At 55.8% G+C, this 17766-nt stretch overlaps 2 protein-coding genes across 25 annotated transcripts; both read right to left on the bottom strand.

Moving 5' to 3' along the window:
* Positions 1-80: 80 nt before the first annotated feature.
* STMN1 (stathmin 1) lies at positions 81-4422 on the bottom strand. Of its 4 annotated transcripts, none has more exons than XM_015297603.4 (5): positions 4393-4422; positions 3341-3409; positions 2452-2624; positions 932-1123; positions 81-569 (listed from the first exon to the last, which is right to left on the bottom strand). In XM_015297603.4, the coding sequence occupies exons 2-5, from the start codon at positions 3351-3353 to the stop codon at positions 501-503; spliced, it is 447 nt and encodes a 148-aa protein (XP_015153089.1). In that variant the 5' UTR covers positions 3354-3409; positions 4393-4422; the 3' UTR covers positions 81-500.
* A 7677-nt stretch (positions 4423-12099) lies between these two features.
* PAFAH2 (platelet activating factor acetylhydrolase 2) lies at positions 12100-16959 on the bottom strand. Of its 21 annotated transcripts, none has more exons than XM_040651750.2 (12): positions 16796-16959; positions 15403-15420; positions 15227-15332; positions 14951-15101; positions 14661-14757; positions 14504-14572; positions 14272-14386; positions 13373-13486; positions 13173-13264; positions 12928-13098; positions 12706-12854; positions 12100-12422 (listed from the first exon to the last, which is right to left on the bottom strand). In XM_040651750.2, the coding sequence occupies exons 3-12, from the start codon at positions 15314-15316 to the stop codon at positions 12328-12330; spliced, it is 1143 nt and encodes a 380-aa protein (XP_040507684.1). In that variant the 5' UTR covers positions 15317-15332; positions 15403-15420; positions 16796-16959; the 3' UTR covers positions 12100-12327. The 21 variants fall into 21 exon arrangements, 20 of the variants coding, with proteins under 20 accessions (XP_040507684.1, XP_040507685.1, XP_024998788.2 ...); XR_005841625.2 differs by having other exon boundaries at positions 12404-12422; positions 12506-12854; XM_040651748.2 differs by lacking the exon at positions 12100-12422 and adding an exon at positions 12506-12626.
* Between the last annotated feature and the right edge of the window lie 807 nt (positions 16960-17766).

The following is a 17766-nucleotide window of genomic DNA, read 5'->3' as shown; positions in this document are numbered from 1 at the left end:
AGAGCTTTCTATGCAGTGCTGGGTAAGGATGCCTGCTGGAGGCCTCAGCCAACTGTTGATGTCATTTTCAGAAATCATTCTCATGATAACAGCACTGTGCAGCTTTATTTAGTCACTCAGTTACAGCAGTATTTTAAAAGACTGGGACAGTCAGATTTTTGAAGTGTAACAGATATTCAGCATGGAACAGTATACTACATATTCCTTTCACAAATGTCTTACAGAGCTGATACAGTACTAGCCATCAATCCAGCAGCAAGCGCTCTGGAGTAGAAAAGGATGCAACAAGATAGCTACACTGGAAAGACAACTTTAGAAAAAGTGAAACATGTAAGGTCTCCCCTCTAGTCCCCAAAGAAAGCATACAGTTTGGATCTAACTTTACAGTTCTACATCAGTTTCTAGAAACTTAAAAGAACAAAACCAAAAAGCAAAACCACTGGCCAGTACAGTCTTTGGATATTTAGAGGAGGGGGAGAATGTCAGTTTCCAGAATGAAGTCAGTTGGTTTCGGCCTCACCAGGGTCTTTGCCTTCTTTGTTCTTTCGAACCTCTTCAATATGCTTATCCTGAAAGACACAAGCAGGGACACATCAGCCCCCCAGGCCTAGAGACAGGGCACACAGCAGAGCGAGCCCCAGCTTGCTTCCCACCCCTCAGCTCACAGCAGAATTCCTAATGGGGTCACTAAAGAAGACTACAGAATGAAGCTTCCTGAGAGCAAGCAGCCCAATGTCACCCCATCTACCCCATCTCCCCAAAAGGAGCATTTCTACAAAGTCTTTTGTGGCTTTAATAATCTTATTTCAAAATCAGAACACCACAGAACATTGAAGGATCTCTGTCTGCTCCCTCACTTGGCCATTTACTTGGCTCTACCTATCTTCACTGATACATTCCCTCCCAGACAGAGCCAGGACTCTACACATACCTTCTCCCTCAAGCGTTCCAGTTTGGCAGCCATTTGTGCCTCACGGTTCTCTTTGTTAGCTTCCATTTTGTGGGTCAGCTTCTCCTCTGCCATTTTGCTGAAGTTGTTGTTCTCTTCAATTGCTTTCTGAAGCACCTCTTTTTCATGCTCCCGCTTCTCAGCTAGCTGCTTCAAGACTTCTGCTTCATGAGACTACAAACAGACCATGCACATTTTGAACACAAAAACAGATGAATGAGAACTACAACCCTGTTGCTTGCAGTTCCTAAGAAGAGATTTTCCTGCTATTTTCCCCAGAACAGCATAACTTCCTGATGCAATACAAAGCTCCCCAGTACTTTCTCCACCCCCAGAGCCTACATTTCACCATTACAAACCACACAGGAAAGCAAATTTCTATCATAACTCAAGTCTTGGCAAGTGGGATACCTCCCAGAAAAAACAATATGGATAGGTCTCCATTTCAGCAGACACTGTTGCTTTTCCTCAATAGTGTTTGATATGATGTTATGTTTTAATTTTAGGCAAAAAACAGTGTCAATAACATACCAATGTTTCTAGGTGCTGCTAAGCAGAGCTGTAGAGAGCCAAGGACATTTCAGTTTTCTGAGCTTCTCCTACTGTCTTGCCAGCAAGGGGGCTGGGGGGGGAGGGGGGGGTGGGCAGAACCAGGACAGTCAACCTAAACTGGCCAAAGAAAGGCTACTCCATACCATGCGACATCATGCAGAAAGTACATTTAAAAGAAGGGGAAGTTCATCAGTCAGTGGGTGGTGAGCAACTGCTTGTGTATGACACATATATACACACACACACGCATATATGTATCTATATATAGTAATCATAACTATAACCCTTTTTCCCCTCTTCCTTTTCTCACGTCTTAAGTTTTTTTTTAGTCTCAACTCGAGTTCTACTTTATTTTTTTGATTCAATTCTCTCTCCTATCCCACTGGGAAGGGGGAGGGACGGAATGAGCAAACGACTGCATGGTGCTTAGCTGCCTGCCAGGTTAAACCACAGCAAAATATTGCTGCTAACACCTATAGAACTCTCCTACAACACTCCTGCTTCTCAAAATGGTGGCTTGCTGTGATTCTGGTCACACAGGAGACTGCACCTCACTTCATGAGCCTCTGCACAGCTAAGGGCTCCAAGCCACATCTGAACAGCAGGAACTTACCTCAAGATACTGTATTCACAGGGCTCCTAGTTACAGACTGCACCACCTGATTTTGTATAAGTGAATCCTTAACAGTACAGATTTAACTCAAGAGCAGCTTCTTCCTTGAAACAGCATCTCCTCCCAGCTAAATATCTCCCTGCTTTTCTAGTGATCATTCAAAACCATTTTGGAAATAAAGCTTTGTAAGAACAAACCTGAGTTCCTAATAAAGCCGAATTCATTCACAATGTAATGCCATAAATAAACTGCTAATCACTTGTCCTAAGAAAGAAATTACGTTTAAGAAAATCCCACTGCTTGCAGACCTCATTTCAACCTGGCATTTCAAACATACCTTGCGTCTCTCTTCTGCTGCTTCCAGTTTCTTCTGAATTTCTTCCAATGACAGATCCTTCTTTTTTGGAGGAGAAAGAGGGAATTCCGGGGCTGCTTCTTTTGAGCGGGGACCAAGGATCAGCTCAAATGCCTGCCCAGAGGCACGCTTTTCCAGTTCTTTCACTTGGATATCTAGGGACACACAACAACAGCAACAACCCACAGTGGTGTTTTAAGCAAGGAAACTGACTTGGCTAACACGAGCAAGCCTTCAGTAATTCAATGCCACCAAACTGGCTTAAGGAGACAGCTGCATCTGAGCCGATAGCTGTGTTTTAAGCAACAGCACCACTATTTAAAAGAAAAGGCAGTGGACAATTCCATCTGTTCTTCTTTCTGGATATTGCATCCTAAAGCACCTGATGCTATTGTAGTAGCCTTATATATATCCAGAGTCACAAAAACTAGCGTGGCAGGACTCCAAATGGGGAAAAAAAGATCCCTTCCTTTCAGTGAGAAGTCTGAGGCAGTGTTTTTATTCACTAAAAGCCAGCAGAGCCAAGAACTGACAACAGCTCCCACGGAAACACGTGAGGCAGCGCTGTGCTCTTTGAAGCCCTCTGAGCCGACACCTCAGCCCCGCGCAGTTTCCTTTTTGATCACCAAGATGCCTGCATGACAGTTCTGTCGGCTGAGCAGATGGCACACAGATGAACCGCATCCTATCTGCTAACAGCGTGCGACGGCTCGGGGTGCTGCTCTAACAGCTTCCCCACAGCAAGCCTAGCGATGGGAGAGAAGCACGGCGAGAACAGTTAATTATACATTTGGTGCAGCTCCATTATGTTAGAGGGAAGCGAGCAGAACAGAACAATGCAAAAGAGCATCGAGCATCTAGTGCTCCATACCAGAAGTAGCCATGACCGAGGCAATCCGCCTGCAGAAGCCAACAGGAGACCTTCAACCAGATAACAGTCCTGGAAAACAAAGAAACACGTCTGAACCGCTCGCGGTTTCTTGACGCGTTTGGGATCTGACTGCATTTGCCGAGCAGCAGACAGACGGGTGGGTCACCGCACGGCGTTATTTTTCCCTTTGTTTGAATCCACATCCATTAAAACACACAAACCCAGCAATGTCAGCGCTCCCCGCCCCGCAGCGCCGAACGGGCGGACCCGACCCCGGCCCCGACCCCCCCCCCGGGCGCTGCCCCGCTCCGCCCTCCGCCAGCCAATGAGCGCCGCGCGTTGAGGCGGAGGCCCCGCCCCTCCCAACCGCACCGAATTCAAACGGCCGAGCGAGACGGCGCGCGCGCAGGCGGGCGGGCGCGCGGGGGGCTCCAGGGGGGCGGAGCCAACGGCAACATCCGGGCTCCGTCCGACGCCCCCCCCCCTCATTCCCCCCCCCCAACCCAACTGCCGCAGGTGCGGCCCCCGCCTCCCGTCTGCCCCCCTTCTCCCCCCCACTCACCCCACACCCCGCAGGGAAAAGGCCCCAACGCGAGAGGGGCTTCGCAGGCGCTGGGGCGCGGCCGGGCGCCGCCCCTTCCCCACATGACAATAGCGGGGTGCTGTCAGCCGGGGGCGCGGCCGCCCCTTCTCTCCTCTCCTCTCCTCTCCTCAGCCGCCATCGGGGCGGTTCCCTCGAAGCGATCCCCCCCAGCCCATTGTCTCCCGCTGCGCTCTCTCTTCGTCGCCGCGACGCCCGTGGATCGAGGGGACAAAAGGAGCCCCCGCGGATCCCTTCCACTGCGGCTGCGGAGCCGCCCCGGCGCCGCCCGTCGCGCTGTCAGTCCCCTCACAGCCCCCCATCCGCAGCCCCGCGCTGCGGCACCGCGACCCCCGCAGGGACAGCCGCCCCCACCCCGGGTCCTTCTCTTCAGACCCCTTCACAACGGCCCAAGGGCGGCGGCGGCCACCGCTCCCCTCATCCGCGGCCGAGCCCGGCGCCGCGCACCCACCTGCCCGCTCCGCCGCTCCGGTCCCACTCCGCTCCCGCCCGCCCCGCCGCGCACAAAAGCGCCAAACAAAGGCACGTGACCCGCCCCGCCCCGCCCCTATTGGCCGAGCCGAGCGGCACGTGCCGGCCGGCGGGGAGGGCGAAGCGGGGGGCTCTGCGCCCCCTCCTCCGCCGCCCGTTGCATGCCGGGAGCCGTAGTCCGCGGCGGGCGGGCGGAGGCGGCGCGGGGCGGCGACCCCCGCGGCCCGGCGGTGGCCCGGCGGAGGATGCGGGGCCGCGGTGCGCCGTGCCTCGCCTCCGCGGGCTGTCCCGGGGGCTGCGCGGTCCCGCGCCGCGCTCTCGTCGCGCTCCCGGAGGGCTGCGGGACTCCCTTTGTCTGCCGCCCCGGTGGCGGGGAGGAGCGGGAGCCCCGGGTGGCTGCGGTCACCCTTCGCTGCGGGGATGCGTGGCGGCAGTGACAGGGCGGTCACCTCCGGGGTGGCCGCGTGCCTCGGGGCTGCGGGCTGCCACCCCACCGTCCTTCATCCCCCACTAAAGTGCCACAGCCCCTCGGAGCCATCGGTCATCTCGGGCTGCCGGTCACTCGGGGCTGCTGTCTCTTAGCTCAGTCCCTTGGATGCCCCCGGGCCAGCACAGAGACCTCCATCATCTCAGGGTCACCACAGTGCCCACCTTTGGTCCCTCGGGGCCACAGCCACCCCAAGGCTGCATCCTTGCCTAGGGCCCTATGGGAGCGGGCAGCGGGTCTGGGGTCAGCCACCAGCACAGCACCTCTCCAGGGAGGTGACAGCAGCGGAAAAGCCATCCTGTTCTTTGGGAGACACGACACGTGTACTGCCTGCATGCATTCCTCATCCTTGGCTGCATAACGAGCTCTCCCTTCCCCACATCACACCATTAGACAAGCAGTTTGCTCACCAGTGTGTTTCAAACGTGTTTCTGCACGTTCCGTACAATGACCAGCATGCAACTCCTGCAGCCTTGCCGTGCTGCAGTCACTTCAGCCAACACCAGCAGCCACTCCACACAAGAGGCAGATGGCCGGAGCAAAACACCAATCTGCTACAACGCAACCCAGCACAGCAGTCTTTGTACCCAAAACACCAAAGGAAGGAGTTTTCAGAGGGACCCACCCTTCTCGTGCACAGTCTTGAGGATTCTGCACCAAAAAAACAACCACCCTACCTTCAGGAAGGTTAATATTGTGACAGAAACGTACAAAGCTTTCAAAACAGAGATTATTTTAAACACTTGCCCTGCTTTTTTTTTTTTACTGATCTGACGTCTATTTCCATGGAAACCACATCCAGCCGCCTGGCTGCTGGAACTGGGAGAGGTTTCTGTCGGAGTGGATGGAAGAGCCATTTTCCAGCAGCACGGTTGGGCCTTTTGTAGGGTGGTGGGGATCCCAGGTCCCACACGGTTTGCCTGCCTGGCCATTTGGGATCATGCCTGGAACACACACAGGGCTCCTGGCTCTATAGCAGCAGTGCATACATGGGTGTCACACGCAACACGCTTGGTTTGCGATGAAGCATCTTGAATGCTTGGATTAAATGGCACTAAATGCTGCTGAAAGACAAAGAAGCCAAGTGATCATGACATCAGCTTGTGTTTTGCTTTATCATTCGCTATTATTCACATAGATCAGTGTTGGATGCTTTCATATTTATGCTTTTTAGTAAAATTAGCGAGCTTATCCTGGGATGATCTCAGGATTTCCCAAAGGAAGTAAAGCTTCCTGGGTGTTGGGCTTCTCCTTCGGTCCCTGCCTTACTGCCATGAGTCACTGCTCCTCCCTGGAGAGGTGATGGTGAAGTACTGCTTTGCAGCTTTTGAAGAAGAGCTGCAGGCTGAGATACAACCACAAGTCACGCAGGGGCTGTTTTCTGAGCTTTCCATTTTATCTCCTGGGCTCCTCGCAGGGCCAAAAAACCAAAAGAGAAAGAAAAACACCTGAATGTGACTTACCTTCCTTTGCAGATCAGCTTTGCGGCCAAAAACATTTACTTCAGGTAAGAACTCTCATATGTAAGAGGTGACACACTGGGAGTCAGAATAGGGATCCGCTCTCAGCTCTTACGTTCTGCAGCCCATGTCAGTCATGCAGAGACTTTAGCAGCCTCTTGGTGACACCTGCCACCACCGGCTCCAATTTAAGCCAAAATCTCCAGGCTCTGCTGCAATACAAAAAGGAGTAACAGCTCTTAGCAGCTGGAGGAGCGCGGAGACGATCTCATTTTTGGCCCCATTGCAAGAGTGCTTTTATTTTCGGAACCCGCTTGTTTATGCAGAATTTATTCTTGTCAAACCTCAATGAGGACGAAGGATGTGAAAAGCTTTCATTACATTTGATTTGTGTTTATCAACACTTGCACTGGCATTCTAAAGCAGATTCTTCTCCCATCAAGCCTGGCGCTGTGTGGCCGCAGTCCTGTTTGTCTCCCAGGCTCCTCATCACCAATAAGAGCTGTTTGTTAGAATTGCAGTTTCAAAAGAGCACAGAGCATTCAGGCTCCTTCCACCACTGCCCTCTGCTCTCAGAGCAACAGCAAAGCCGAGGTCTCATCCAGAGAGCTCCCTGTACGTGTGAATTTGGGACGTGACGCGATTAGATGTAGCACGAAGATGAAAGAGCCCCCTCTGATGTGATTATCAAAATACTCCATAAAGAGACTGACATAATTAGGTGACAACTCAGCCCACGGCAGCTCTTTTAACTTGCAAAAATATTTAGTCTCCAGTGAGACAACGTGCTTTGCGAGCATTGAAGTGCCACGCTTAAGTATATGTGGCGGATAGGCTGACATCTTATTTGTTAGTTAGAGCACCTTTGTAAGTAAGATCAGCAGCAATGATCTGAGACTGGCAATGGTCACTGCACGAGCAAAGCACATTCTAAAGCTAGAAATCCAATGCTCTGCTTGATGCGAGTCAATCAGAACCTGCGAGAGGAGACAGCAATAAACGGAACTTATGCTCAGGGGTAGAGAAGGGCTGCAAGGTTTCCCCTTTCCCTGTTTCCCAGCTTTTGCACTAACCTCCAGCAAACCCTTTTGCACTTCCCCACGTGCTGCTGGAAACTATTTGACTTGTTTCCAACCAGACAAGGCGCCTGGATTCTGCTGCAGGCTTGCTTTTTGGGAAACTCACTGCGACTTGCTTCATTCAATTCCCTCCCCAACCCCACTGGGAAGGATGCAGTGAGTGATGGGGCCGGGCTACCCACCCATTAAAGCACAACACCTGAGTTCCTCGAGATTCTGGCAATCAGGTGAGGTGACTGGGGAGAGGCAAAAGTAGGGAAAGGGCCCAGCTGTTAATAGAGAGCAGAGAATTCACACTGGGTAACATTCTGGGGCTGGTGGATTCCTCCATGACACCAGCAGTGCTGGGAACTGCCTGATAGAAGGGGTCTGTGCACAGTGAAAGCTGGCCCGGAGGTCCCCTCGCCTCTCTCCGCTCTCCTTGCTCTCAGCATCCTTTATGCTTTCCTCCTCCTGCTCTCAGCACACGTAGCTGTGTTTCCCATATGGAGCACTGAGCGTTTTGCTATTTGAGGATGCCTGCGCACAGCCCAGTGCTGAGGGTGTGAGAGCCATGGAGAAAGGCTGCAGAGAAGCCTTATGGAAGGCTTTATGCTGATTTTTGTGTGTGTGTGTGAGCCAATGTGAGATGCACTAATTACATTTCAGAAGTGACAGTCGGTCATTGCAGGTGGGATAGAGCAAAGGAGACAGTGTGTTTTCAACAACCACATGGAAGAGAGGAGCATAGAGAAGCCATAAAATATTCAGCAGAGATGGAAGATTCCAGCAAAGACATTTGCTTTAGCTCTTTGCAAATGAAGCGAGGGAAAGAAAAGCTGGGGATAGCACTAATTATTCCCTGGTTCCTAATTAGTTCCTTGAATTTAAAATATGGCTTCAGCTCTCTCAGCATCTCAGCAAACCCATTGTGCTATTAATACTTCCCTGGCGAGATATGGTTAAAAATACTCCCACCCTTTCACGACAGAATGTAGCTTGGAAGTGTTGTGATGGGAGGAGTTCAGGGATGGAAATGCTCTTAAAGGAGCACAGCTTCCCCTCTGTCAAACAGACGAGGTGGGTGAGCTGGTAGCAACCCCAGAGTGAGCCTGCTTTCACTAGGAGCAAATTCTGCAGTAACACTCAATAACACAGAGCTCTCGGGCTCCTTGCTATCAAAGCAGATTCCATTACAGATCAATGCGGAGCCAAACGGTGATGGATTTTACCACTTCTTGCAGAGATCTGCTGCCTGGGAAAATCCTACAATGCCTTCCTTTGAATGGACACCATAGGGAAGCATCGCCCTACACAGAACCACAGCGCTGTATGTGGATGAGCTCTGTGTCAGACACCACGGACACAAACCCTTCCTAACTGTTTTGTGAGCCAAACCCATATATATATATATATATATATATATATATATATATATATGTATATAATATATATATATGTATTTACACACACACATGTATTTTAAAGCAGCTTTCCACTGCAGTCCAGCCATGAGCTGCTTTCAGCCTATAGATCCCTTCAGGACAATCAGTGATTCTCTCCCATCTCCATCAACAATTTGGCTTCAAAACGGGTTAATTCCCACTCCATCCCTCTGGCTCTGTAGGCTGCCTGGAATCGCTCAGCATGGAAACAATACCTGCACTTAACATTTGCTCGGTGCTGTCTGATCCTTTTTTCCCCCCACTAATTTGAGCTCCTAATCAATCAATACATATATTGAATGAAAATAAGACCAGGCACATCCACTACAGCTGCGAGACCAGGCAAACAAAGGCAGCCTTGCTGGGGGAAAACGCATCGCTGTCTTTTATGCAATAAACCCAACTGCTGCTGTACTCTAAAATCAATACCCAGAGAGAGAGATGCCTATGTTACAACTGCTAACCTAAGTGCTTCATTTAATTAAAAAGAAAAAAAAAGAACAGAAACCCAACCCAGGCTTTGGGTGCTGGACATCGTTAGAGAGCTGCTATGGACTGAGGAGACAAAGGCATCCTGAGGCCCCGCATCACACAGCATGGGGCTGATGGGGCACCCGGCGTCCCCATCCCACAGGGGCTGAGCTCAGCCTATGCTTACTAAACTCAGGGGAAACGACCCCTCCAATGTGTTTTGGGGCAGCCTGAAACTAAAGAGACCTCACACAGCCCTTTTCCTCCTCCAGTGCTTTGGTTTCCTTGTTTATCCAGGGATCACCTCTTGTCCCATCCAGGGCCAGCAGGGCATCGCTGCAGCTGCAATGGGGCTTCAGAGTGAAAACTGCCAAAAAAAATACCTGTTATTCCCTCCAGGTGCCCTGGAAGCGATGACAACAACTTGCTTCTGCGATGAGGGAAGTTGATTTTGCCTTTGAAATTCAGCAGGAGTAAAGATTTGATTTGCCAATGGAAAGAAGAGAGCAACGTGAAGAGCCGCGTGTACTCACCCATCAAAGGGCTCTGAGGACAGGTGCTGGCTGGGAAGTGGGGCGGGTGCTGCACATCCAGGCCTTGCTATTCCTTTAAAAACACAAGAAAAAGGGAGGAAAAAAGACTCACGCTCCACTAGACGTTACGGTAATTAAAAGGAGGCTTTAACACAAGTCTCGATTTGCATTAATTAATTAAATCAAGCAGCAAGCTTCAACGGAACAAAGCCGGCTCTCGAGCAGCAGCACTCATTGCTGGGCTGCGGTGTGCATGTGGGTGGGGAGGGATGCATGGAGAGCTCTGAGCCCGCTGTGTGTTTGTGCTGCCCGATCTCAGCCCCGGGAACAGCAGCTTTCGGGGAGCAGAGCTTGCGCTGCGCTGAGGCGTGGGGAAGAGGAATGCACCCATTCACATCCTGGCCACGCTGCAAGCACAGCTGTGAGAGGAATACAAATGGGCAGCTGTGGGGTGATTTATTTATTTATTTTCATAAGCCACCGGTTGGAATATGGAAGCAGAGCGGGAAGCAGAACGGGCACAGTGCAGAGCTCAGCTGGAAGTGAGTCCTTCCCAGCGAGGGGTTTATCTCCCATGGCCTTGAGCAGCAAAGCCCCCCAGTGGGACCCTATCGATACAAACCCTCACCTGTAAGGACAGGGTGACCGAGAGCTGATAGCAGTTGGGTGCTGGAGCAGCTCCCAGATCGTGGTAACCCTTAACTGCTGCTTCCTGCCAAAAAAAGCCTTCCAGCCAGGTCCAGCAACACAGCGCATCAGACCAGGAGCAGGGCGATCATCACCACTGTGTGCCACACCTGGGGATTTGTGTCACAGCTTCTGTGCATGCTGCTCCTGGCCTCCAGGCTGGAGCATGGCGTGGGAACAGGGATGGAGGATGAGGTGGGGGAATCTGGGCTGGGTTTGGAAGAAGCAGCAGCACAGAGCCTAGGGCTGGTGCTGGAGGTGGAAATGAGCAGCTTTCAACACACCAAAGGGTTAACACGTTGCAGTTGCCCTCCAACTATAGCTACGTCCCCCCCCCCCTCCCTTGAGCCTTTACATAAGGCTCGTGCAGAATTTATAGCCTCCCTCAGCCACACGGAGCTGAGCCACTCCCTGCAATGTCAGAGTGCATCACAGCAGTGCTAATTCTGGGAGGAAGATGGGACTTGATTTCTGCACCAGTCACTGTCTCTCACTGTTAGGCAGGACACAGAGGTACGCTCCCCCGTGGGCTCTACAGGCAGTGACCTCAAGTTTCCCCTCCCCACCCTCAATACCTCAGTTCCAGCACTGCATCCAGTACACTCCCAGCACCAGAGAGGGAATAAATCAGTTAACAAGTAAGTATCTGGAACCCCCAAAAGAATTGAGGTCTTGCAGTTTTGTCCACACCAGATCTTGCTTTGCATGAAGATGAGCTCTCTGCTGTTGTGTCTCCCCCCTCAGAGCATCCTTACCTCCTCGATTAAAAGGAGGCAAGGAGGAGAGGATTTGGCTATGACAGCGGCACAGATGGAGGACAGAGGAAGGATGCTGCTCTCTCCCCACTCCCCTCCCTTCCCCCAGGTTTGCTGTCAACACATGAGGAACAGCTCCCATCACCCCAAGTCAGGGCACCTGAGGGATCCCAGCTGCATGCAGTGCCACAAACCATGCCCATGGCTTCTCCCTGCAGTGCAGGAGCTGTGGCATTGGGCTGACACTGCCCTCACCATGTGCATGCCCAGCGGGAGCGGCAGGGACAAAGGAGGAGCAGATGGACACCACTCAGCAATGCAACAGCTGCTGAGCAGTGTGTCCTACAGTGCCTGCTGCATCCCAGCCCCATTGCCCATGGGAGTCTGGGGACATCTGTGGGGCCACCACCAGTGCAGCTTCACAGGCTCCAGAAGCACCGGGCTGCTTGGGGACAGCTGAGGGCAGGAGCCACCTTACACAGCACCCCTTGTCCCAGCATCTCTGGTATTAGGACCACCCCATTCCCAACAAATGCCTGTATCCTGCTCACTGCCCTGCCCTAAGATGTTTGCAGCCAACTTCTTTTTTCTTTCTCCCTCAAATTCTGCACTTAAAGTCTGATCACGGTGCTGACTGCACCACCACACTCAGAGCCCTCATAGCATCTTCCCTTGAGCTGGATCATTGCTTGAGCCCTCCCCCCCCAACCTGCAGCAAACCCACTGCTGCAGAACATGCAGGGCCCGGTGCCCCCCATGCATGCAAGCAGGGCATTGTCACCAAGGCAAGCTCAGGTCTGTGACCCCAGGGGTTTTATTCCCTGCACTCTGCGGCCTCCAGCAGCCACCACAGGCTCTCAAGCAGGGAGGGCTTCCTGGAAGCACGGTGAGCACCACAGCCACATCTTGCAAGCACAGTCTGCAGGCCTCACTCTCCCAGGGGTCCTCCTGCCCTTTGGAGGCAGACCCCAAACATTTTAGACAAGGAGCAGCTGAATTGCCAGCAGCTGGCTCCCAAGCTACAGGTTGGAGAGGAAGAAAGGCGCTTCTGGAATGACGGAGTCCCCGATGCCTTCAAGGAGGCGGTCCCATCGAGCAAACTCCTCTCTCACACCTGCATGGGGTAGAGATGGTTTCAGAGTTACTACAATGATAATCACCCCGGTTTCATGCATAAGAGGAGCAGCCATTGCACACCTCTACTTTGCAGGAGCAGGAAAGAGACCAAGCCAGCAGCTTTCCCAAGGACTTCCCAACCAACACTTCCCAACGTCCTCCAAGCATTGCCAGTTGCTCCCAGGAGATGGCAGCCAGGTGGCTGATGGCCATATGGAATGGGGATCATCAAACCAACCTTGTGCCTTCCCAAGCCCCATCTAACTCCACCTGTGCCATACCAAGGTGCCTCTGCAGGAAGGCCAGAGCTGCCTGGCTGGTGATATCCAGGCACTTGGAGGGGTCAAGGGTGCCCCTTGCATGGAAGACACGGTTGATGAGCTTCCCAGTGAGGAAGGCAAAGTCTGTCTGGCTCTGGTGCACAGATCCCCTGGGGAAAGGAAGGAAGTGTGGGTGAGGGCCTCCCACTCCTGACCAGGCACCTGCCCCAACCCCAGACTCACAGGATGGTTATGATCTTTGTCTGGCTGTTCCTGGAGCTCAGCCTCTTCATTTTGGCCACACTTTCAGGGGTCTGGAACTTCTCAGTGTTGATGAAGAGCACAGGCTTGGGCACCTCAGGGTACAGCACGTTCTCCAGGGGGAACATCCATGCATCCAGGGCCACTGCGCACCTGGTGGGATGGGCACGTGTCCATAGCCCCTCTGTGGCCTTCCCAGCCCTGGGCAGCATCCCAGAGCCACCCACCTGAATCCCGGTTCCTTCACCAAGGCCAGCACAGCTGTTACCCCACCAAACGAATGGCCCATGACAGCCGCTTTAGCCAGGTCAATGCTGTCCTGCAAGAAGGACGTGCACCACAGTGAAGGCATTTTCCTGTTTTTCACACAACATGACCTGACCCTTCCAGCCAGGAGCACCCACGCCAGCCCTGCAGCCCCAGGTACCTTCAGCACAGAGAGGTCGAAGCCCTGAGGAAGGACGTTGGGGATGGAGTTACCCCTGCTGATGTCCCGGAAGAGCTGAAGTGCTCGTGCACACTCATTCGCTCTGTGATGAACCTGCAGTGCAAACTGCCCCATCAGCTGAGCAAACCTACCCTGTAGGGGTCTGCGCGGGTGCTGCTTTTCCCCACATCTCCCCACAAGAGTTCCCCTCTGATCCCCCAGCACTCAGACACAGCTCATTTCCCTGAATTACTGCAAGCATAAAAGCAAACAGGAGGCTGCACCGCAGTGGCTCCCGCAGGGATGCAGTACATTTATTGGAGCACTTTCTTTGTTATTATTATTAATTCACTTAATCTGATACCACAGACCACTGGAGATAACCCAAAGCCCCCAAACACTTTCCATTCTGAGCCACAGCAACGCTGCCAGGAGATGCTGCACTTCAGACCATGGCTCTGCCCTCACCTCACATCCCAGTCCTGAGCACACATAAAAATAACAGGCTGGGATTTAGGACTGCCAAAAGCACCTCCAAGCTCTGCAAGTCCCAGAGAGGCTTCCAGCCACTGATCTCAGCTCCACGCTTCCCTTTTAAATGAGACAGAAATGAGAAGCAGGGAACCTCGCTCAGCAGGAAGCCCTCCTGCTATCAGCAAGCAGCTGTGCAGGGTAGTCCCAGAGAGATGGCAACTGGAGAGCACCAGCAGGCCCTCAGAGCCCAGGAAATGGAGACAAATGGGGTGGGGTGGGTTTTTCTCAGTTTACAAAGAGAAAGCTCAGGTTCAGCCCCAGTATTGATGCAGTATGGGTTTGGGATGGGTAGATACCCTAGGGTGGGGGATGTGATCCATCCTGGTTTGCCTACCCCAACCCCCCCCCCCCCCCACCCCCCATACCTGATTGTTCCGAAAATAGAACTCCTTCTGTCCCTGCGGCACCTGCTGGTGGGGGATCCACTGCTCCCGGACGGCCTCTGCCGTGCAGAAATAGGTCATGGCAGCAGAACTGTCCCTGCAGCAGCAAGGAGGAAGGGGGGAACATGGCGAGGCAGCCCTCTGCCTGGCCCCCACCCTGCCACGTATTTGGGGAGGGTGGTCCTCTTGAGGCTGCAGGGACTGTGGCACCAACCTGTGCTCCAGCGCAGCCACCACAAAGCCCCAGGACGCCATCTGCATGCAGATGGATGAGTACACAGTGCTGTGAAGGGATGAGGTCAGGGCTCTGGGTCGGTGAGGGACCGCGAGGAATCTGCAGCACTGGAGTTCCCATCCCAGCCCCCCCCTACCGAAAGGCTCCCAGGCCATGGGAGAAGATGATCAATGGGTACCCACTGCTGCACGGTTTGAAAGGTGCCTTCCAGCTCAGCGGCACTCTGCAGGAGCCTGCGGGGGGGAACAAAAAACACCCCAAGAAAAATCGAAGAGATGAGCAGCAAAGCACCGCTTGGACCCACAGCACCGACCCCGGCTCCTCTTCACACCAGGGCCCGGTGCGTTGGCCTTAAGCCCACGAAGGCAGCAGGTGTGGAGGACACAGAAACACCTGCGTGGGGATGGGGGTACGGCCGCCCCTCACCGATGGCGATGCTGAGCAGCGGAGCGCACCACCGCCGGCTGTGGCCGCTGAAGTCAGCCAGTCCGCTGCAGTACTCGTAGCGCGGGATCCAGAGCGGCCTCTCGGCCCCGTCCCGGGGCACGCAGGGGTAGAAGAGGCGAAAGAAGAGCCCCTGGACGACGGAGGGGACGGGGAACGTGGTGCGCCCCGGTCCCTCACAGCAGCGGCCGCAAGATGTCCTCAGGAACCCAGCCCTGGCAATAGCCAGCAGCCGCCCCGCCCGCCCCCGTCCCATACCTGCTGCGTGTGGCCCACCATGATGTCCGCGCAACCCACGCGGTGAGGTCCCTTCTCAGGGGGCAGTGCCAGCGACTGTTCCCCCCCCATGGCACCGCAGCCGAGCCTAGGCAGAGCGATGCAGTCAGCATCCGTCCCCCGCGCCTCCTCCTTCCCCCGTCACCAAATCCCCTCACCACGGCCACTCCGCATCCCTGCAAGAAAAGAGGCTCCCGCTCCCCTCCGCACCTAACGAACCCCGCACACACCGCGGGTGACACCGTACCCCCGTCGCTGCCCCGGCTCCGCGCTGCCCTGTGCCCGGCCACGTGTTGTCCCGAGCGAGCAAAGTCCTACGGCCGACCAGAGGTTACGGCTCTGCTTTCTCGCCCCAGGTGCGGACGCGGCTGTTAAACGTACCCCGTGCCCAACCCGCCCCACATTCACGCCGCGGCCGGACAGCTGACCCCATCCCATCCCACGGTGGAGGACGTGGAGGACGGGATGGGGCGGTGTGGCCGAGCCGGAGGTGGCACACAGAGCTGTGAACGAAGGGACGGCGCGGGGCTGACACCGGGATAGCCCCGAACACCGCGGGAGACACGGGGGGATGGGGGTTCTGCACCGCACCCACGTAGAACTACAGCTCCCAACATGTCCTTGGCTGAGGACTGCAGCTCCCAGAACGCACCGGGTAACCGGACTACAGCTCCCAGCACCCCCCGCAGGACTACAGCTCTCACTGCCCCTCCCATACGCAACCCCCCACCTCCTCCCCTCATATCCCCCTCCTCGCAGCCCCCAGCGCTTCCAGTTCCCTGCTCTCCCCGCCCCGTCTGCTCTGCGGCTCCTAGCGCCCCCCCAACACACAGCTCCTCGAACTCCCAGTTACCCGCTGTGCCCCCCCAACTTCACCCCCCACCCCTCGCAACTCAGCACCCCCGGGGTCCCCCAGCGCTGCTCGCAGTCACCACCACGCGGGGACGCGGCTCCGCGCACCGCTGCGCACCGCGCAGTGCCCTCCGAGCACCGACACCGCACCTCCCCGCGTCAGCACTGCAACCGCACCTCCCAGTGCGGAAGACGGTCCCCGGCTCGAAGCACAGTTCCCCAAAGCCCCGTGGTGCTGCTCGGCTCCGCCTGCCCCCACGCCCTCCCCCCCCAATCCCCGTCCCCACGTTCCCCGTCTTTAATTTAAACCGCTTTCGCAGCCCCGCGCCCCCGATAATCCCCGGCGGCGGGGGATTAAGTCCCCGCGGGGCCGAGCTGTCCCCTGGGCCGGGCAAATCGCCAAAGATTTGGTTAAAAAAAAGACCATAATAATAATAATAATAATATTAATCCCTGACAATCTCCTGTGCACGCAGCCCACGCGCTGCTCCACCCCGGGGAAACTGAGGCAGGTGTGGGCCCGGAAAAGCTGTGGCGGTGCCACTCCTGTTGCATGCCAACCGCTCCGCTCCCCGCCCCGCGTCCCCGCGGGCTGAGGCCGGCCGCGTTGTTACACCCACAGCTCGGTTCCAGCGCCGGGGCTGCCGGGAGGGGTGGGGGCGGCGAGCCCCGGCCTGCCCGCCGTGCCCCGGGGCTCACCTCCGGTAGGCGGGACGAAGGTGCCCCACTTCCACGCGGGACGCGCTGATGGGAGTGCTGCGGGGGTGGATGAGGGGCACGGATACACGCGGGGAGGGCCCCGGGACCCCCCCCTCAGAACCCCCGCCGCAACGGGGGAACCCCCACGGCCACGTGGGCGTGCCGAAATGTATGCGGGGCGCGCCTTTTGGTGCCGCGGGCCACGCCCACATGGGCTCGGACAGCCAATGGGAGAGCGGGGGCGGGGATTCGGGGGCGGGGGGAGCGGGCGGCGGGGTGACAGATGCGGCGGGGGGGTGACAGCTTGGGAGGGGGGGACAAGAGCAAGTGAAGGGACACGGGGACAGCTCCGGGGGGAGAGAGGGACAGGGCCTGCGGGGGGGACAGACAGCGGGAGGGGGAGGGAGGGGGGGAAACAGCGTGAGGGGGGACTCGGGGTGTCGGCAGCCCAAAGGGGCACAGACAGCGCGGCGGTGGCACGGGTAGTTGGGAGGCGGACGGACGGGCAGCCCAATTAATAAGGTGACAGCAGAGGGACACTCCCGGGGACAGTGACACCCCCCGGAGGCGCAACACGGGGCTGGGAAGCGGGGGGTGCCCCCGGCGCAGTGAGCGGCGGAGCGCGGCGGGACCCCCCCTGGGGAGCGGGGCCGATGGAGCGCGGGGACTGCCCCACAGCCGTCCCTCGGCGGCGTTAGGGCAGCGCGGGGCCCCCGCCGTGCGGCCGCGCCAGGGATGCGGAGCCGGGGCTGCGGTACGGCCGGACCCCGCGGGCAGCACCGACCGAGAGCGGACATCGGCGCCGGGACAGCGGAGGAGCAGCGGAGGTACGGGGGGGGCGGTGAGCCGGCGTTGTCTCCCGGAGGCTGCGGGGGGAGTCCCGCCGGGATTGACCCGGTTGGAAGGGAAGCGATCATGCGACCTCGCTCCCTCCCTAGGGATTTGAAGCTGGGCCAGAAGGCAGAGGGAAA

The sequence above is a fragment of the Gallus gallus genome, chromosome 23 (genome assembly GCF_016699485.2).
Source record: "Gallus gallus isolate bGalGal1 chromosome 23, bGalGal1.mat.broiler.GRCg7b, whole genome shotgun sequence".
Taxonomy (NCBI): Eukaryota; Metazoa; Chordata; class Aves; order Galliformes; family Phasianidae; genus Gallus; species Gallus gallus.
This window is presented reverse-complemented; position numbering and strand designations above follow the sequence as displayed.